This window comes from Salvelinus alpinus, chromosome 25 (genome assembly GCF_045679555.1).
Source record: "Salvelinus alpinus chromosome 25, SLU_Salpinus.1, whole genome shotgun sequence".
NCBI lineage: Eukaryota > Metazoa > Chordata > Actinopteri > Salmoniformes > Salmonidae > Salvelinus > Salvelinus alpinus.
Window position 1 is genome coordinate 21,325,035 of NC_092110.1, and position 19,459 is coordinate 21,344,493.

General features: G+C 40.6%; 3 protein-coding genes across 7 annotated transcripts; all 3 read right to left on the reverse strand.

Annotated features, from left to right (window-relative positions):
- Positions 1–234: 234 nt before the first annotated feature.
- gpx2 (glutathione peroxidase 2) lies at positions 235–1,295 on the reverse strand. Its single transcript, XM_071366138.1, has 2 exons — positions 955–1,295; positions 235–806 (listed from the first exon to the last, which is right to left on the reverse strand). The coding sequence occupies exons 1-2, from the start codon at positions 1,174–1,176 to the stop codon at positions 453–455; spliced, it is 576 nt and encodes a 191-aa protein (XP_071222239.1). The 5' UTR covers positions 1,177–1,295; the 3' UTR covers positions 235–452.
- A 1,671-nt stretch (positions 1,296–2,966) lies between these two features.
- Positions 2,967–9,894, reverse strand: LOC139553611 (ras-related protein Rab-15-like). Of its 2 annotated transcripts, XM_071366136.1 has the most exons (7): positions 9,435–9,826; positions 6,644–6,704; positions 6,387–6,447; positions 6,166–6,243; positions 5,905–5,994; positions 5,745–5,810; positions 2,967–5,647 (listed from the first exon to the last, which is right to left on the reverse strand). In XM_071366136.1, the coding sequence occupies exons 1-7, from the start codon at positions 9,556–9,558 to the stop codon at positions 5,498–5,500; spliced, it is 630 nt and encodes a 209-aa protein (XP_071222237.1). In that variant the 5' UTR covers positions 9,559–9,826; the 3' UTR covers positions 2,967–5,497. The 2 variants fall into 2 exon arrangements, with proteins under 2 accessions (XP_071222237.1, XP_071222238.1); XM_071366137.1 differs by lacking the exon at positions 6,166–6,243 and having other exon boundaries at positions 5,372–5,647; positions 9,435–9,894.
- Positions 9,895–12,688: 2,794 nt separating this feature from the next.
- Positions 12,689–17,170, reverse strand: LOC139553613 (protein max-like). 4 transcript variants are annotated; one of them, XM_071366139.1, is made up of 4 exons: positions 16,925–17,170; positions 15,005–15,121; positions 14,513–14,651; positions 12,689–13,975 (listed from the first exon to the last, which is right to left on the reverse strand). In XM_071366139.1, exons 1-4 carry the CDS (start codon positions 16,958–16,960, stop codon positions 13,788–13,790), a joined length of 480 nt encoding a protein of 159 aa, XP_071222240.1. In that variant the 5' UTR covers positions 16,961–17,170; the 3' UTR covers positions 12,689–13,787. The 4 variants fall into 4 exon arrangements, with proteins under 4 accessions (XP_071222240.1, XP_071222241.1, XP_071222244.1 ...); XM_071366140.1 differs by having other exon boundaries at positions 15,014–15,121; positions 16,925–17,092; XM_071366143.1 differs by having other exon boundaries at positions 14,513–14,636; positions 15,014–15,121; positions 16,925–17,089.
- Between the last annotated feature and the right edge of the window lie 2,289 nt (positions 17,171–19,459).

Below are 19,459 nucleotides of genomic sequence, written 5' to 3' on the forward strand. Positions count from 1 at the left end.
GTGGAACGATAAGAATACTTTTTAGGTTAACACAAGTAGAATCTAATAATTTTATTCCAACTACAGTTACCTTGTGTATATATTGCCTTTTGTCTGACAAACTTCACTGAGTTGGTGGCAAAGATCTAATCCAAACTCAAGTTAGTGGCACCACCTGCTGGCCAGCATAGAAAAAGACAGGAGAGGGTTTACTAAAGGTCAGGATCACTGCTGGAGGACATACAAAAATATAGCTGATGCTTTCCATATTTTTATTACATGAGCAAGACTTATCAAGGCATAACCCACAACTCTTGAGCATTTACATGGCCTCAGATAATACTCCCAAGTTTAGAATATTAACCTCATTTAGTAAAACTCAAAAGGATGGACGACGCCATAATAGTTCCTGTCTATCATAGATGTGAAGTCATGAATGAGTAGTACACAAGGAGAACATTTACATGCTATTTTCAGGTCTTGGTTAGTCTCAACAGTCTTTGTATGTCAGGCTCGATGTTGATAGTCTCAAATTTTTTGCTATAACGTTTAAAGGGCTCTCCCTCTGGCCCAACCAGGAATTTCTCAAAATTCCAAGAGATGTCTGTCCTGCTGATGGGACTCCAGATGAGGAATTTAGGATCCTGGATGAGGGTGTGTGGATCATCATCAGGATAGGGAAGTTTGTCTTTCAAATAGGCAAAGACAGGGTGAGTGTTGGTTCCATTCACGTCACACTTTTCAAAGACAGTGAAGCCAGGCTGGTAGCCATCTCCTGGACGCACATACTTCAATGAGTTCAGGATCTCCCCATTTGAACAGTTCTCCTGTAAAACATGCAACATTCTCATCTGACATGAATCATTAAACAAATCACCCGATACCTGTAAATTAACAGAATATTTTACTAGATTAGCTTGTTTTCATTGATTTCACTGAACCACATAACCAAAGGCCACAATGTCGGATACTGACCTGGTAGCCAAACTGATTGCAGGGGAAGCCCAGGACCACTAGCCGGTGAGGGTACTTGCTCTGGAGCAAGTTGAGCTGGCTGTAGTCCCGGGTGGTTGTCCCTCAGAGCGATGCCACATTCTCAATGAGGACCACCCGCCCTCGAAACACATTGAAGTCTACTGAATCCCCCTCCAGGGTCGTGGCCTTCAGATCATAGAAGGTCTTCGCGATGAACGTCATGGTCCTGTTCTGTAGTTACTGGCAGTAGTGAGGACCAGTGTGTCCGTGTGTAATACCACCTCAGGTCACCTGACTTCAGACATGTGCCTGCCTTACCTGGGTGTCAAATATCTCTGCAGTAAAATGATACCCACCTGACATACAATACTGTCACACACAAAGGTAGATAGGCTCATATCTCAGCTTGTAAACTTGCACAGAACAGTATGAACGGGGTCATGTTAAATTACATCTATGGTTATTCGTTGCATGGTTTGTTAAAATAGCATCATTTTAAAAACAAGATTACTTGCATACTAAATACGTAATAGTTTTTTATACAAATTACATGTTATACGTCTTCATATTGGCCAAATACACCTAGCGGTTTTACAGTCAGACTCTTGTCTGTGAATCTGATCTAGTAACAATGTATTCCACAGTATCTAAACATTTACCAGAGATGTAATGTACAGTAAAATACATTATGCTTGTATTTGGCTCCTGAGTGGCGCAACAGTCTAATTCACTGCATCTCAGTGCAAGAGGCATCACTACAGTCCCTGGTTTGAATCCAGGCTGTATCACATCCGGCTGTGATTGGGAGTCCCGTAGTGCAGCGCACAGTTAGCCCAGCATCGTCCGGCTTTGGCCGTCATTATAAATAAGAATTTGTTCTTAACTGACTTACCTAGTTAAATAAAAGGTAACTTATATATATTATATATATAAAGAAATGTACAGTTGTCATTATAAATGACTTATTTCCTGTGAGAATATTGAGAAGGGAACCATGTATTATGATATGGGCACAATATTCAGCTTTATGGTAATTATAGGACCCATATCAGTTTGTCACCATCTAAGTCATTACCTGCCTTTCTCAGCATATGATAAAAAAATGTATGACTGTCCTATTTGATCTTCTGTTTCTATTTAAACTCAATGGACATCAACTTCACTCAACTCCTCTCTAGTAAATCTCACAAATAGCCAACTACAAGATGACCATAATATTTTATCTTATAGCACAGCTAGTCAAAAACATCAAACCAGTCTGCTATCAGTGGCACCCTAACAGCCCTTTATAATAATGTATGTGCATGCACCATAGTGGCATTTGCTACAGCTTTTCAACCTGTAAAAATACCTAGAATTTGTCATGACAACTTGTAAATTCACAAAACATACAAGCTACTAAAAATAGATTTGAACATTATTTCTGTTTTAGATTTGAGTTTTCGGCTTCATGCATGTTTGAGTATGGGTTAATCTTCCACAGGTAAATGAGCCCTTCTTGCTAGCCTGGATTCTATTTCTGCATGTGAATAATTGAACAATGCCCTCTGCCCACCCTATCTCCCGTATCCTCGTCTCATCTCCTAAAGCACCAATCAAGAACTTCAGATTCTCTTTCACTTTGGTCCGTCCCACTATTAAACTATTTAGCAAATTAATTTGTAAGCATATTTCGTTTTTTTAAGTAGACAGCAACGTTTGTGATATGAAGGGTAAAATTGTGGCAAAACTTAAGAGGCATCATGCCCATGGGGACACAGGGGCACGCGCACCCTCAGATTTGTCTCGTTTAAAAAAAAATACCAATACTAACGCTACTAGCCACCAAACGATTTTATGACGTTGGCTTTAGCTAGCCCATATAGGTTCCCACTCTCCCAACCTCATAACTAGCTACCAAGAATGCATTTCAGGCTATCAAGTTAGAGTAGCTAGCTTGTCTAACAATCTTAGCTGGCAAGTAGATTTTAGAAAAGCAAGCAATTACTAAATGTATTGAAGACTCACATTCCTTTCAATATTTTACCAAGATTTTAGTCTCTAAAAACAAATATCCACCAGTCAGGAGAATAGACAGCTCAAGAGGTCTGCTTAGATATGCAGGAAAAAATGGATATAAAATTAAGCATAGTGATGGCTCTAGATGCAGGAAAAAGCTAAATTGAGCCTTCTTCCGGTCCACCTGCCAATCATCCTCATGTACTTTGTGCCCCTCAGATTTTTGGGGTGCATGACGCCCCTGGTGGCAACAAATAATACAGGGGTAAGCTTAAGTATACCGTGTCGATCCAAACAGGGGTGGAGCTGCAACTTTCAGTGTAGCGTTGCAGACAGCAGCCCATCTGCAGGCAAATCTTCTTATTACATGTTGACTACTCAACTCAGGGTGCCATCAGTTTGTGTGTTGCAAAGCCGGGTAATAAAACATGAAAAAGTCAAGTAACTATAAAACACATGAAGATTTAACAGTGAGTAAAACTATAAGATGCATCAATCTGAGCAAAAGCAAGGGCAATATTCAGTAAACATACAGTTGAAGTCGGAAGTGTACATACACTTATGTTGGAGTCATTAAAACTTGTTTTTCAACCACTCCTCAAATTTCTTGTTAACAAATAGTTTTGGCAAGTCGGTTAGGACATCTACTTTGTGCATGACACGTAATTTTTCCAACAATTGTTTACAGATAGATTATTTCACAATTCCAGTGAGTCAGAAGTTTACATACACTAAGTTAACTGTGCCTTTAAACATCTTGAAAAATTCCAGAAAATTATGTCATGGCTTTAGAAGCTTCTGAAATGCTAATTGACATCATTTGAGTCAATTGGAGGTGTACCTGTGGATGTATTTCAAGGCCTACCTTCAAACTCAGTGCCTCTTTGCTTGACATCATTGGAAAATCAAAAGAAATCGGCCAAGACCTCAGAAAAAAAATTGTAGACCTCCACAAGTCTGGTTCATCCTTGGGAGCAATTTCCAAATGCCTGAAGGTACCACGTTCGTCTGTACAAACAATAGTACGCAAGTATAAACACCATGGGACCACGCAGCTGTCATACCGCTCAGGAAGGAGACACGTTCTGTCTCCTAGAGATGAACGTACTTTGGTACAAAAAGTGCAAATCAATCCCAGAACAACAGCAAAGGACCTTTTGAAGATGCTGGCGGAAACAGGTACAAAAGTATCTATATCCACAGTAAGATGAGTCCTATATCGACATAACCTGAAAGGCCGCTCAGCAAGGAAGAAGCCACTGCTCCAAACCGCCATAAAAAAGCCAGACTACGGTTTGCAACTGCTCATGGGGACAATGATCGTACCTTTTGGAGAAATGTCCTCTGGTCTGATGAAACAAAAATAGAACTGTTTGGCCATAATGACCATCGTTATGTTTGGAGGAAAAGTGCTTGCAAGCCGAAGAACACCATCCCAACCGTGAAGCACGGGGTGGCAGCATCATGTTGTGGGGGTGCTTTTCTGCAGGAGGGACTGGTGCACTTCACAAAATAGATGGCATCATGAGGAGGGAAATGTGTATATATATTTTTTTTTACCCCCTTTTTCTCCCCAATTTCGTGGTATCCAATTGTTAGTAGTTTTGTCTCATCGCTGCAACTCCCGTTCGGTCGAGAGCCATGCGTCCTCCGAAACACAACGAAGCCGCACTGCTTCTTAACACAGCGCGCATCCAACCCGGAAGCCAGCCGCACCAATGTGTCGGAGGAAACACCGTACACCTAGCGACCTGGTCAGCGTGCACTGTGCCCAGCCCGCCACAGGAGTCGCTAGTGCACGATTAGACAAGGATATCCCTGCCGGCCAAACCCTCCCTAAGCCGGCCGCCCCATAGGCCTCCCAGTCGCGGCCGGCTACGACAGAGCCTGGGCTCGAACCCAGAGTCTCTGGTGGCACACCAGAGTGTGCCACCATGCAATGCCTTAGACCACCGCGCCACCCGACCCCAAGCATACTTCCAAAGTTGTGGCAAAATGGCTTAAGGACAACAAAGTCAAGGTATTGGAGTGGTCATCACAAAGCCCTGACCTCAATCCTATAGAAAATTTGTGGGCAGAACTGAAAAAGCATGTGCAAGCACAGAGGCCTACAAACCTGACTCAGTTACACCAGCTCTGTCAGGAAGAATGGGCCGAAATTCACCCAAATGCTTGTGGAAGGCAATTTAAAGGCAATGCTACCAAATACTAATTGAGTGTATGTAAACTTCTGACCCACTGGGAATGTGATGAAAGAAATCATTCGCTCTACTATTATTCTGACATTTCAAATTCTTAAAATAAAGTGTTGATCCTAACTAACCTAAGAAAGGGAATTTTTACTTGGATTAAATGTCAGGAATTGTGAAAAACTGAATTTAAATGTATTTGGCTAAGGTGTACGTAAATTTCCGACTTCAACTGTCCTCACACATTTAATAAGTTACTCATCATTTCAATGCCATTATGTCACAGGGCCAGAGGTATTGCAAAAACAACAAAATATTTTAGCCAAACACCCCCAGGTTGAGAGTTTTGCCTCATGCTAACATGCGCAGGCCTTCTGGGAGTTGTCCTGTTTGTCCTGCTCTCCCTCCAGATAAGTCATGTCTAGGTATTTATTAATTGAACCCTGGAAGGCATCCATCTCTTTCTTGTGAGCATGCAGGACCAGCTCTGTCAACCGGGTGAACGACTGGAAGATGTCAAGAAAATATTTTAGCACAATTGCCTCACATGATCACCCAACAGAGTACATACAAGGTATTGACTCAATAAGGCCTATGACTCACCTCATTTATGTTGCAGTTGGTGCAGGCACTTGTCTCAAAGAATTCCATTCCATAGGTTTTTGCTAGCTGTAACACAAGAGTTCATTAAGGATGGAAAATGTCAAACTGTGTATGAAAGAAAACTATTATGACTGAGTAAAACAGCAAGATAAAGGCCAACCTTGTTCCCTTGTTCTTTAGGCACTTTCCTCTTCTGCTCCTCATCAGCCTTGTTCCCCACCAGGATCCTCTGCACCTTGTCAAGGGCAAACTGAAACACATTGAGACAGGGTTGTGAAAAAGACAACTGGGCACCTACAGTTCAACAAAAATATGTAAAAACTGGGTAACAAACAAAGAGAACCTGAGAAACAGAGGGGAGACAAAGAGACTGACCAAGTGAATGAAGGAGGGCAGTTTTATCAGTAGGTGTTAGCCTTACCTCATCCACATCGCTAGCCCACTTCACAATGTGCTGAAAGGAACGGGAACTAGTGATGTCATACACCAGGATAAAACCCTGACGGAGGGACCGTCATGACAGATTGTGAGCACATGACTAATGGTGAGCACGGGACCAAGCACTTGATGTTGTAAAATGGTTTTAACTCTGGTAATGTACTTCATTTCTGGACAGTGATTATTGGTGTGTAGAGAACCCACCTGTGCCCGTCTGTAGTACTGTTTGGTGATGGTCTGGTACCGTTCCTGGCCAGCAGTATCCCTAGTGTAGACAGACAAAGGCATAGAGGCAATCCCCAGTTTTACATGGTGATGTGACCACATACCAGAATATGTCTCAATCAGAGGTAAAGCATATCTTACACTTACAGAATGAAAACATGACATTTGTGATGGATGTGTCAGTAACTACTGCATTATGGTGAGTGAGTTGTTATCGCAAAGATCTGTTCACTCACCAGATCTGTACTCGCACTTTAATGCCATCTATTTTTAATGTTTTCATTTTGAAATCCACTCCTACAGAAGACAAAAATATATTGTTATGCATGGCAAACATGTTACTATTGATTGATTTAATTTCACTCGTGCTATCCTGTTTCTTTATTCTTTCCCCATTGCAGGACAGTAGTTTTACTGAAGGCTCAAATATTGTAGCCTATCCTACTGGTGGTTAAAACAAGTTTTTCCTGAATAAATAAGTGATAAAAAGAAACCAGTCCCCACATTTTCCTTCTCATGACTTACCAAATCAGCCTGTACTAGTCAATAAGTATCCCTGGTAACGTAGCATTCTTCCACTTGGCTAACAAAAATGTATTTTGGCCAGTTTGGAAGTAGACACTGATGGGGACTGGTTTGTTTAGATACCCACTTATCACAGTTGAATGTCCTTTCAATCCGTCATCTTGCTCATGGAAATTAAATGTGTCATTTACTACGGTGTATTTCAGCTGGGCCAATGGACAGGGAAGACGATGCATGAAATATATCTCACTCACAACAACCTTAATTTAAATGTCAGTGGTGTGTGATAGCTTCACAGTTGAAAAAGCAAAAAAAAACATAAAATAATCAGACGTAAAATGTCAGTTGCTTGCAACATTGCCATAACCACCATACCTGCCACAAACAGAGTAAACACAGAGCTGACACAAACACGTCACACAAGGATATGCTTCAGGCAAAAGACTGGCCATTATACGTTCTTGGTAAATCCAAACCGTGCTTCTAGTCACGATAGAACCATTCTGACTGTCTGTTGACCATGACTAAAACATGCCATGATGTCATCTTCAATAGCGATGGAGGCAGCCTTCCCAATTAGCGCCCCCAACACTGACAGATGGGAGAGAGAGAGCACATTCAAATTTGACATGCTGTACATGCTTCACTACCTTTGCATGCGTGTATATCTCCCTGTGCCAGTGTTATAGGCTAATCATGTGTTCAACACATCTGACATTACATTCACTGCCAGTGAGGCCAGCCAAATCTTAATTGAGCTAATTTAGTGGGTAACACTGTATTTCAGGAACTGGGGTTGGGGGTTCAAGACTGAGCAATAATAAGGAATGAAGCAGAAGTAGAATCTAGGAGGGTGATTATCATGGGGAGACATCAGGTGCCGTGGTCAGATTCTGTTCTGTATGCTACTCTAACGGACCCATCCCCCTCACTAACACCAACCAAATACAATAGTTTTTTAGTAGATCAGCAGCAGCTAAGATTGCGTCACAGAGATTAAACACACCAGTAGAGCTGCAATGTAAGTCACAACCTTCCCCATTCCTTCTAATCACATATTGTTTTGTTTAAGTTGAACAAACAGGAGGAAGAAAGTTACAGGGTTAGATAAACAACCTGAAGACATGTGCCTTAGTGTGTATATATATATATATATAATATGTAGACTTTCCTGTAATCTGCTGCTTTTCTAACAGAACCCCTGCTCTGTTACCCAGTCAGTCATACTGCAGGATCACCACCATTTTCATAAATAAGAGGGTGCAATGACTGCCGATGACCCATGGGAAATAAATCAGACAGTAGGCAGAGTAGCCCTAAACCAAACAGAAGTCATTCTGGCCAATCAGTCCATTTTCTGCTGCATATCACATTTATCATTATCATTAGCCACATAAATAGGGGAAAGCTTCAGTATTGAGAGCACCCTTTTAATGTGAGTTACATTGTCTGTCTATACCTGTACTTTGTATGAAAACAAAAATGAAGTGGTGGAGTAATGGAGTTACACAATCAGAGGGAACATAGAAAATTAATTTCCCCCAACCCTGCCACTTCCTGTACAAGAAAGACCTCCCTTCCGAGTAAATACCATCATCAGGCTTGGAGAGGCTTTCTATGCAATTACAGATCCTGCTGTTCCATTGTGCTCTGCCAAAGAGAGGCGTACTTCCTTAAAGCATCCCCCATCCATAATAGGCTAAAAGGTCCTGTATGTGATCATTATTGCAGAAAACACTGTACCATGAGAGTTTTGTCCAGTTTTAGATCCTTAGTCCATTCTGAATGCTTAGGTGACTAATTATATGCCTACACCTGTTGGCTGAAAACTAGATATTCCTTTAAACCATGCGTTTTTCAATGGACAACATCTGTATTATGATGATAGTTTACAATTGGCTCATTCATCCCCCTCCTCTCCCCTGTAACTATTCCCCAGGTCGTTGCTGCAAATGAGAACGTGTTCTCAGTCAACTTACCTGGTAAAATAACGGTAAATTTTTTTTTAGAGGAATAATTAGTAATGTAATGTGACTGAGGCCTATCTTGAGCACTGTCCAGTGAGCTCACACTGGAGTTTCTAAACAAACATGTCCAGAGCCTGGGTCCAGGGGGATATTATGTTGGACATGGAATGATGGAAACAGTCAACTGGTTCTAGTAGAGGCATGTTCTTTAGAAAACAGGTGTTGGTGAAAAATGTATCTTTTAGGTTTGCAGGCCTAACAAAGACAACATTTGATTTTTTATTTAACTAGGCAAGTCAGTTAAGAACAAATTCCTATTTGATACAGTTTGGCCTAAGGCATAGTAGAGTTTCAGAAATATGTCCTTCAATCAAGTTTTAGGTGACAGCATTTTAAATCTATTAGGGAAAAGTCCCGTCAAGCGTTTCGTATAGAATTGCTGTCAATCACTTATTGTGGGAGTCGCATATTCGCGGCAAACTTGCCTGAATCAGTCAACAGTCAAACTAACCAATTGCAATCAACAGCAGCTTACCAATTGTAGAGATATGCGATGAATGGCATTCATTGTCCGTGAACCTGCACAACAAACAGGTCTTTCCAACCCCGGAATCTCCTAAAAGCAGCAACCTGAGCAAAACGTCATACTGCTTTGCCATGGTGGACAAAAACAAACGAGTTTCTTGTTCAGCGAAAACTCACTTGCATGGGGGCTGCTCTATGATTTGCCAGAAGGGAGGAACGAACATGCTTTTAGTACGGCGGTTAGATCAAAAGGCTTGGAGAAGCGACGACAGCACCACACAAATAGTGGTTACAAATTAGCCTTTGTAAAAAATAAACATTTGCCTTTGCCTATCTCCCCATGTGCCTCTCTCAAATGAAAAATTGCCTATATACGTTTCATCTCTGTAAAGTTTTCAAACTAAAAAATGTAAGCGGTATCTTAAATGTAGTGTCAAAATGGTAACGTTAACATTTGGTAATACATCTTCAATTCATGTTGAACTGCGCAGACTGATTTCATTAATATTGATACGTTGCCATTATCTACCAGGAGATGTCAGTGTTTCTCGTAACAAATACTGGAACTCTTTCCTCCTGTTTTTTTTGTAGTTCTTGAAAACTAGGTCTCCTCTGCCATTTCCCTAATTTTTAGCTTTTGGCTCATGTGAACTTAATTTTAACGTCAATAATCATAATTTGCGATATGGCCCTTATCTTTCAACAGCGTGAAAGAATCCTTAAAAAAATATATATATACTTACTGTAGCAGTTTTGAACAGACCCATACAGCTGTGTGCCTCCATCTGCTGAAACTACACTTCCCGAGTTACACTTACACACAGGTGTTCAGAGCACGCTAGATAGCACAGGTGCATTCTTCAGTCTTGTTTTCCGTAAACAAGCGCTGTGATATGGCCGTGTGGGAACACTAACATAAAGTTGTTTCAATATAACCGTTTAATGATTTCTTGCTGATATGAAACATAACGTCATTGTGCTTCCAAAACCGGACCGCAGGCGATGCGTGTTGATGTTAAAACCGAGCGCCATGGCTCTTAACAAAACTCCCCCGCACAAAAGACGCCTTCGTCCAATGACTTATGTGTAATGTAATGAAACAGTTTCATGATCAATGGCTAGGGTTTTGATGTATGCATACCCCGCAATAAGTTTATCTTGGTGTTGATAGACTAGTGCAGCAGATAGTGTTGTATATGGACATACCAGTCTACCATCCAGTGGCGACCCGCCATTCAGGGTAGGTGGGGCGGAGCCCAACCTGTTTTGTGCTCCACCTGTTTGTTTTGCATGTTATTTTGCCATTATGTGTCACATAGCAATTTTCAAACAATGTTAAAATAATCATTGAGTTAATAAAGCCACATACAAACATGGTCTCTTTTTCTTCGCTTTCTTGAGTAAGGCAGCTCCAAAATCCAGGTGTTCCAGCCTAGCTCAGTGCTTTCTGAGGTGGTGGGGAAGCCAGCGGAAAATACAGAGTGGCGGGGTTGGTAATGTTCTCTAGTTGCGCCGTGATTGGCTCAGTGTTCTGTCACTCATGGGGACACCACATCACCACAAAAATCTAAAGGGGGAGCTCAAAAGTTGAAGCCCCTTGTGTGCTGCCATAGTTACATTAGAAGTGCCCATCAATGAAGGCTCAAGGTCATTGGCCACAGATACAATTACGTAAAATAACGTTATATCTACGGTAGCTTTGATCAGACTGATCATGTCAACATCATACTCTCAAAATCTTATCTAGAAAGCTAGACAAGCAGTCAGTATCATGAATCACGTTGACAATCTACTGGCAAATCCTTTTCAATTATTGTCATATGAAGAGAAATTATAGATAAACCGTACCGGTGCTCATCGACCATTGAACATTACACAACAAGTTGGAAATCATGAATTCAACAATTAGTGTTTTGGAAGGAATCAGTGGCTAACTGCAAGCGTTGCCAAGCAATCACTAGCCTGCTATTCAGTGGAGTGGGTGTGTGGTCCAAGTCTGAGTTTAACATTCTCTTTTCCAATCTTAAAAGAATAAACATTCCACATTATGGGACAGAAAAGTTTGAATACAGTGGCCATGCTGTCAATCCAGCATGACATCTGCCACGCTCAATAGAACTGGGAACTCTGAGAAAAAAAGAGTTCAGACTGGGAAAATAAGTTTGGTCATCCAACTCGGGAACTCAGGCCTTTTTCTAGAGCGCCGACCTGAAGATCACTGACGCCATGATTCAACAGGGAGAATACTGTAAGAATGGCCCAAGTTCTGAATTCTGTTGCAGTACAAATTGCTATATTGACTACGTCAGTCCTAGCTCGCTCATTGTCTTACTCGAAATTACAGATTTTCTCTTATCTGCTCGCCATCCTCTTACATGCCATAGTTTGTACATCTCAATTGTCAGAAATCACATTTGTTTAAGCAAGTCAGCCATGTTTTTTTAAAAGGCATTAAATGAGGCTGAATTAACTGTTTCGATGGCAGACAAGGCTCTGCTGATAGCCAGGTGTAGCAGTGGTAAGGATTCACTTCATGGTGCTGAAAAGAAAGCTCTGCTGTTGGGACAGCTTTATGTTGGCCCTAAGTTTGTGGGCACTGTTTGTCAACATTCTAGTGCAATTCATGTATTGTTTAGGGTTGTGTAGTGCTTTGCTGACATGCATTTTTATTTTGCCCCACCAAGATTTACATGCTATAATCGCCACTGCTACCATCATCTGATAATATTTTGACTCATTTTCCAAAAACTGTGAGCCATTAGTGTACTGAACAAAAGAGATGCCATCTTAATCATTTTGAACTTCTTTGAATTGCTAACATTTTTTCACCCTCAACCTTAGACAAACACCAGTCTTTGAGATCCTACTGTTGATATGGACGCTTCACCTGTCATTCCTTTACTCTCCTAACTGAAACTCATTAATTTACTCCACCAGATATCAAGATGGCTCCTTTGAGATGCATGTACCTGCATGAAAAGTGGGTGTCAGGTGTGCAGATAAGTGCTCAGTGCGCACCTCAAAGCATCCGTGTCAATTGGTCAGCCAACACCATGCCACTCAGTGCTTAGAACAAGTATGGTTTAAAATGTTGACACATATGACAGTGCAGAGGTGTACATGTACCTTGCCCAGCACTGGCAGTCAATACCAAGAAAACTCACCAAACAACAAGCACAAAATACAAAGAAAACTCAGTCAGGTATGCTTGGGCATACACTTTAAGCTGCCCTCTTCACCAGGTCTCCCTTCTACACACAGCACTAAAGGATAAAATAGTTTTATTTATAATAGTCTCATAGCAAAGGTATGCCTCAACTTGCAAGACAATTGTTGGCAGTATGTACAACATATCTGTAATTTCCATGAAATGGAATCAATCAAATATCTATTTTGTACACACTAATTATCTCTGTAAAAAAGAAAAGAAAAAAGAAACATTCCCAGTACCGGCAAATATTTCCAAATAAGTTTTTCTTTGTAGAATTGACATTTAAGAGTATAGTGTTATGCACTACACTGATATGGATTTATTTTCCTTTCATAAAAATAAAAGGTTACTACCTTTAACTGCATTGTGTAACATTCAGTATGGATTTTAAGAAACTTTTTTTCTTCAAATCTCAATTTCCTTGAGAATAACAAAAATAAAAACAAAGTGTTGAACCTGTGAGATGAGAATATATTAAATGAGGCCAACATTGTTCATCTATCTATCTCCATTGACAAGTGGTCAAGCTAAATGACAAAAATGTACAATATGGGATACGAAATTCATTTCAATATAACGATCACTCTAAATTTAGGGATTTGATTACACAAATATTTCAAAGACGGAAAACATCAGCCATCTACACTGATTCAGGAGGGTTGCATTACATATATTTTTTCCAAAGCAACTTCAAATTCTTTAGTGAAAAAGTACAACTATTAACAAGGTAAGCTATTCCTTAGGACAATTTCTCAAAGGTCTGCCTAAGTCTCAAAACTCTGAACAGTTTCATTGAGGTGACATAAAAAGAGAAATTGGGCTATTTGTTGTAAACTAGACTAAAGCTGTACACCTGGTCACCTCCATATCCAATTCTGAATCAATAGAATTAGGTTTTAAACGCATTAACTCCTTCAAACTGCAGAGCCGCCTCACTTTGAGGGTGTTGAGAGTTGTTGCTGTGCCATGAAAGGTGTGACAATATGCTGGCGAGGGAAGAGAAAGGTTGAAGCATTGTATATATGATAGCAGCTCTATCACACAGTCTTCCCTCTGTCTCCTGGACTGGCATGAGAAGACTGGAAAGAGACTGAACAGGAGGAGTGGGCTGGTAGATAAGAGAGTCTCTAGCGATAGCACTGTGGATGGGGTCTAGCTGGGCTCCACACGCAGCTTCTTTCTGTTGGGCGGCTCCTCTGGCTCTGATTCAGAGCTGGAGTCGGAGCCACCATCAAAGGCGGACACTGTGCTCCCCTTGGGGTTGGTGTACAAGCTGCTGTCAGAGGATGTATAGTTGGCCTGGAGCGTAGTGTTCCCCTTGGCTTTCTCCAGTGCACGGACTGCAATCACCCAGAGAAACACAAGTCAGAAAACAACAGGAGAAGTATCGGTCTCTCCCTTCACCATGAAATATTGTTCATTGGGATAATGCAAAAAGCCATCAGTAGCATATCCATAATGGCACATTTCGAATCAGGATTTACCAGTGTTTTACTCAAAAGGTTCAGACTTTTCTGTTTCTATCTACGTGGGCCGGCACCTGCGTCTCACTGGGCCACGGCTCTGGCGTACCTGCTCTCACTTGGGGCCAAAGCCAGGTCACCGTTACTTCTCAGCTGTCATTAAATAATGGCTAACTGTTCCTACAAAGCAACTGTTTTGATTATGCAGAAGTTGTTGATTCTGCTCTTCTCAAGTCTTCACTGCCAGCCCTAGCTATGGAAACACAATGTTCATAGTATAAGATAAGGATGAATAGACTAGTGGAACACTGGTGTTACAGCTGAAAAGCAGCATAAGTATGGTTCTGATCCCATGACCCAACCACTCACCCTCCTGCTACTGCAGTTGTCCCTGGGCCTTGAGCCCCCACTCACCCTGCTGCTCCAGCAGTGCATTCTGCTTCTTCAGGTCGTCAATGTCCTGCTGGTGTGTGTGGTTTTTCCGTCTCATGTACTGGATGTAGTCTGTGGCTTTGTCTAGGATCTGAGCTCGGGAGGCCTGTTTGACAGATTGCTGTCAGCAACAAATGACAAACTCAGCCATGAGGCAATGTTGCATTTGTCCTTATCACAGTATTACAGGTGAAACATGCACTGCTGGCCCAGTTATTCAAGATGGGCTAAATACCATTCACTTATTGGAACCAAGTAGAAATCCAAACTAATTCATAACTGAGCTAATCATTCACGAAAATGAAAACTAAACCATTCAAAATAATGGTTGAGGCTTATTTGATCATCATTGATACAGCAGTACATTTAGCATTAATACATTTGGACATTCATACATTTCATACAAATTAACTTCATATAGCATTCATTCTACAGTCAGTCAGAGCTGGAAAGTAGAAAATATCGATTACTAACTTTACTAACCTTCTCCCCTTGTAACGCAGGCACAGAGTCCCGTAAACTGCTGAAGCTGTCTTTAATGTGGTCCCTACGTTTGCGCTCCAGCGCATTGTGATGTGCTCGTTTGTCTGCCTGCAACGAGAGATCCACAGACAAAACAGCTTCAACCAAAATAGCAATAATAAGATGCCAAGTAATAAGTGTTAAAAAAAGTGTTTCTTCCTGCAATGTTGAAACGTGTATTTGTGTTATTTTTGTGTGTGCCAACTAGCAAGCAATGTTCAGTTGACCATTTCAATCCCCATCCAAATCGAAACACAATTATTGAACACATTTCATATTGTGATTGCTAATGAGTTAATTGTAGTAATAGTTAGACAAAATATAGACTGATGCGTGATTTTTATGACATAAAAGTGTTGAATCAATACTGACTGTTGGTATGAAGTCTACAATACTGGTTGCTATGGACAATGTCTGTCTCATACATACCAAACTACCTCCTATGCACTCTGATCCTTATCACCACCGACCTCTAGCTTATATTTCTTTGTTATATTATTTTAGAAATCACTAATGTCTCATGTTCTAAGGAGGATAGAATGGTACCACATGTTGGTTGCTTGGCAGCTACCTCTGCTCTCTAAACAGCCAACAAAACATATTATGACTCCATGTTCATCACCAAGCATTATAAGGGGTTCAGCAAGCAGCATTGAATTAATGCATAGAAGACATTATGGCATGAGTCAGTGTAATAGCACTGTTCTTATCCTGAGCTGATATCCATCATCCAGCTTCATCAAAATGTGTGAGGGCAACTCTCCTTTAGTTCTCTATGAAAACATATGTTTGTGTTGCTTTTAACAGCACCAAATGCAATGCACGATCTTATCACCTATTGATAATGTATGAACAACCTGTCAAAAAGACTAAACAAATTAACTATGATGGTAAGGGCACAATGTACATGATTTCCTCTCATGGGGTGCACAGTACAAACACAAAATGACATGACTTCTGAATGGCTTATCCTCTGCATAACATAATACTAGCTCATAACCATTTGGTTTGCTTCAAAGGACAATTCCCCTTGGTTTATGGGATGAGACTACCCTTTCATGCGTTAATATTTTCAGGGTTGATAACTCCCCATCAAACCTGAAAAATTGCACGAGCCTTGTAGATAACTGTCATTTTACATAATGTACAAGCGCAAAGTATAACTAGCTAACTAACTTTAGAAACATTACACTGCCCTTGTAACGTTACACTTCTCTACACCAGTGGCTCTCAACCTTTTTCGCTTACTGTACAACCAACTTAATTTTACTCTGCCTGGAGTACCTCACGTGCATTTTACCATTAAGCCTATGGTCTGATGAGTCTTCTCAAGTACCCCCTGTGGATAGGCCAAGTACCCCTGTTTGGGAACCACTGCTCTACACCGACTTACCTAATTAGCTACATTAGCTAGCTGACCTTGCAAGCGAGTTATAGGGGTAATATTTAACTACATAGCTTGCTGCTTTTGCCGTCGCATGCAACGCTCGCTGTTTGTTGTTCTAGACAAGTTAGCGCCAGCTAGCAAGCGATGTTCAGTTCACCGCTTCAAATATAACAATCAAGCTCCGTGTTAGCTAGCTAGGTAGCTACATTGCTAAAACTGGTCAAATTCGCTAACAAGTAAACAAAGTTTATTTGATGACATTATGATAGATGCATATATTGAAATTATCATTTGTTGAGTAATCATGTATGCATGTATTTTGTTTCATTGGCAAGCTACTCAGCTGATTGGGTTTGCAGGCTACTGTGTGGAAAAATATTTCTGATCTGCCAGCTATTTCATCGAGCCAGCTAACATACCCCAGGGAACAACGAAAAGCACGCGTTTCCCTAATCAAAAATACTAACGCAATCACATTAACTTACGTCACTGTCGACATCGATATCTTCGTTGTCGCTCATTCTTCGGTGAAATGTATGAGAAAATTAAAATAGTTTAAAATTAACACAGGAGATAGCTAGCAACCAAAATGAAACGAAGAACGAAACGAATCCTATAGCAGGGACATGACGACCAACGGATTCTCTACACGTGATTCGCCTACACATGGACACAACAGTCTGTAAAGCGCATGTGCGACGACGAAAGGTTGTATGGGTATTGATGTCCTTGGTGTGACTCGTTTGATTCCTACCATTATGTGACCGTCTGTAATTGGACTATATTCCCCACAAAGCTTCTTTATTTGGACGCGCCCGTGCTACGGAAAAGTCTCAAAATACCCTTACAACTGTTCAAGGATCTGTTTTGATCATTTTGCCTTACACATTGAAATAGCTGATCCTAATTCAGCGACTTATACATATGTATAGAAAGAGATCCAGACAGACGTACAGAGACAGACAGGCAGGCAGACTCTTTGACCAATACCTACTTTTTCAAATTATATATATATATATATATATATATATATATATATATATATATATATATATATATATATATATATATTATCAAACTACACACAGATGAGAACTCACAGTAATATCATCATTGCTGACTTTACTTGTTTATTGTTATTCAGAATTAGGCCTATGTATGTACAATCTATACATGTTAACTGTTTAAGCATTCAGGGTTATCATTCTTGTTTGCAAAGGCCCTGGATCACAAGACTATTAGGCATGCGGTGATCATAACCAGGCCTCTCCCTCTGTAGCCTGTGATTATGAGGCCAGATGGCAGCCCAGTTTCAGCATCCCTCCCCCACTTCTCACCCTGATCATACACTTCTCTCCATAGGACCTGTATAAACCTGCTGTTTCCCTACAAGCACCTGAATATTCCCATTGCTGCAATCTGAGGGTATGCTGAGTTCAAATGTAATAACAAAAAAAGCATATCACAGATCGGGATAATATTTGATAATCAAGGAAATAACTCTGCAAAACTGGGTTTTGTATATGTACTGTAAAACAAAAACACACAGAAAACAGGCTATAATTCATAAATGAGATTATGTTTGGTGTTCACCTAATCAATCGGATAAGTAAACATACATTTTACCAACCATCTGACATTCTGCAATTATGTGATCCTCTGATGGTTGATGGATGATCTTACAGTCGATGATACAAACACTCGACGGTGCTTCTTGTATAAGTTATGTTTGACACCAATTCTTTAGCAGTAAAGAGAATGACACTGTCAAATGATAAATATCCAAAGGAGGCACTACCAGAGACAGAGGGCCAGACTAAATCCAACTAGGCAACTTGCATCCTGTTGACTTAATTAGTGTCCATAAAACAACCAGCACTTTCACTTTCTGTACTTCTGCAGCTCTTTCTAATGTCATATTCATCACCAGCCACACCATATGCTACCCTCAACCCTCACGGCCGTTTCCATGACACAATGGCCAACATACAACCATTGGCATATTTCCCCCTCTCCTCCAAAGAATCTTCAGATATTTCTTGATCAAGATACTGTATATATGTAGGGCAGCCCCCGAAGTGACTCTTCTTATCAACTGTATGCAACAATTTCCTCTGTGTTGTCTTAGGAATTCAGCATTCTCTGTCTTGATCTCCAACCGCCATTGTCACAGATCTGAGAAGCAAAGGTTCTGTTGTCTTTACAGGTCTGTAGGTTTGATATCTGATTAGAGGTTAACTTTACAGTAATACTATTGGTCAACAACTCAGATTATGAATCCAAACAACTCAGATGTTATTAATGGTCTTAGATTCTTTGTCTCTTTCTCTTATGTTGCGCTGGTGAAATACATTACCTACACTCTTTCTTTCTCTCTCCCTCGCCCATGAGCTATGGGCCATGGCACAAACATGGTTTCTTTGTCTCTCTTTTTCTCTCTGACCATGCTTTTAATAATGCCTTGTAATGCTTGTTAATGCTTTGCAACTTAAGCTTATGCCTTGTATAATGTTAAACAGAGTCAGATAAAGATAAACATTTGAATAGGCTAATTGCTTAGTCTTATTACGAGTCGCATGTGAGGTATATATAATACAGCATATATAATAAATATGTTAAATATTACCCACTACACATATAAAGAGTAAATGTCAAAGTAATTTATTTCTCAAATAGCTACAACTTTCCAAAGAACTGCAAAGCATAAGTTTACCCACACATAGCTCACTTGATGTGGTAAAACACTATCCAACAGTGTACATATTAGGGGACTGCCTGTGGACACAGGTCTCATGAACTGCCTGCCTACTTCAGTAAATGCCGGTTTCCTGAGGTGCTGTGTGCACCCAGTGAGCCTAAGCTCCACAACCACTACAGCGAAAGGGATCACTGGACATTTTTGTAACACTGGAATGTGAGCAAGTAAGAAAAGCACAGGTTCGGTTTGAAAATAAGTTTTTTTTCTTCTTCAAGCTCTTTCATGGCGTGCAAAGCATAGTATCACATAAATAAATGTTTCC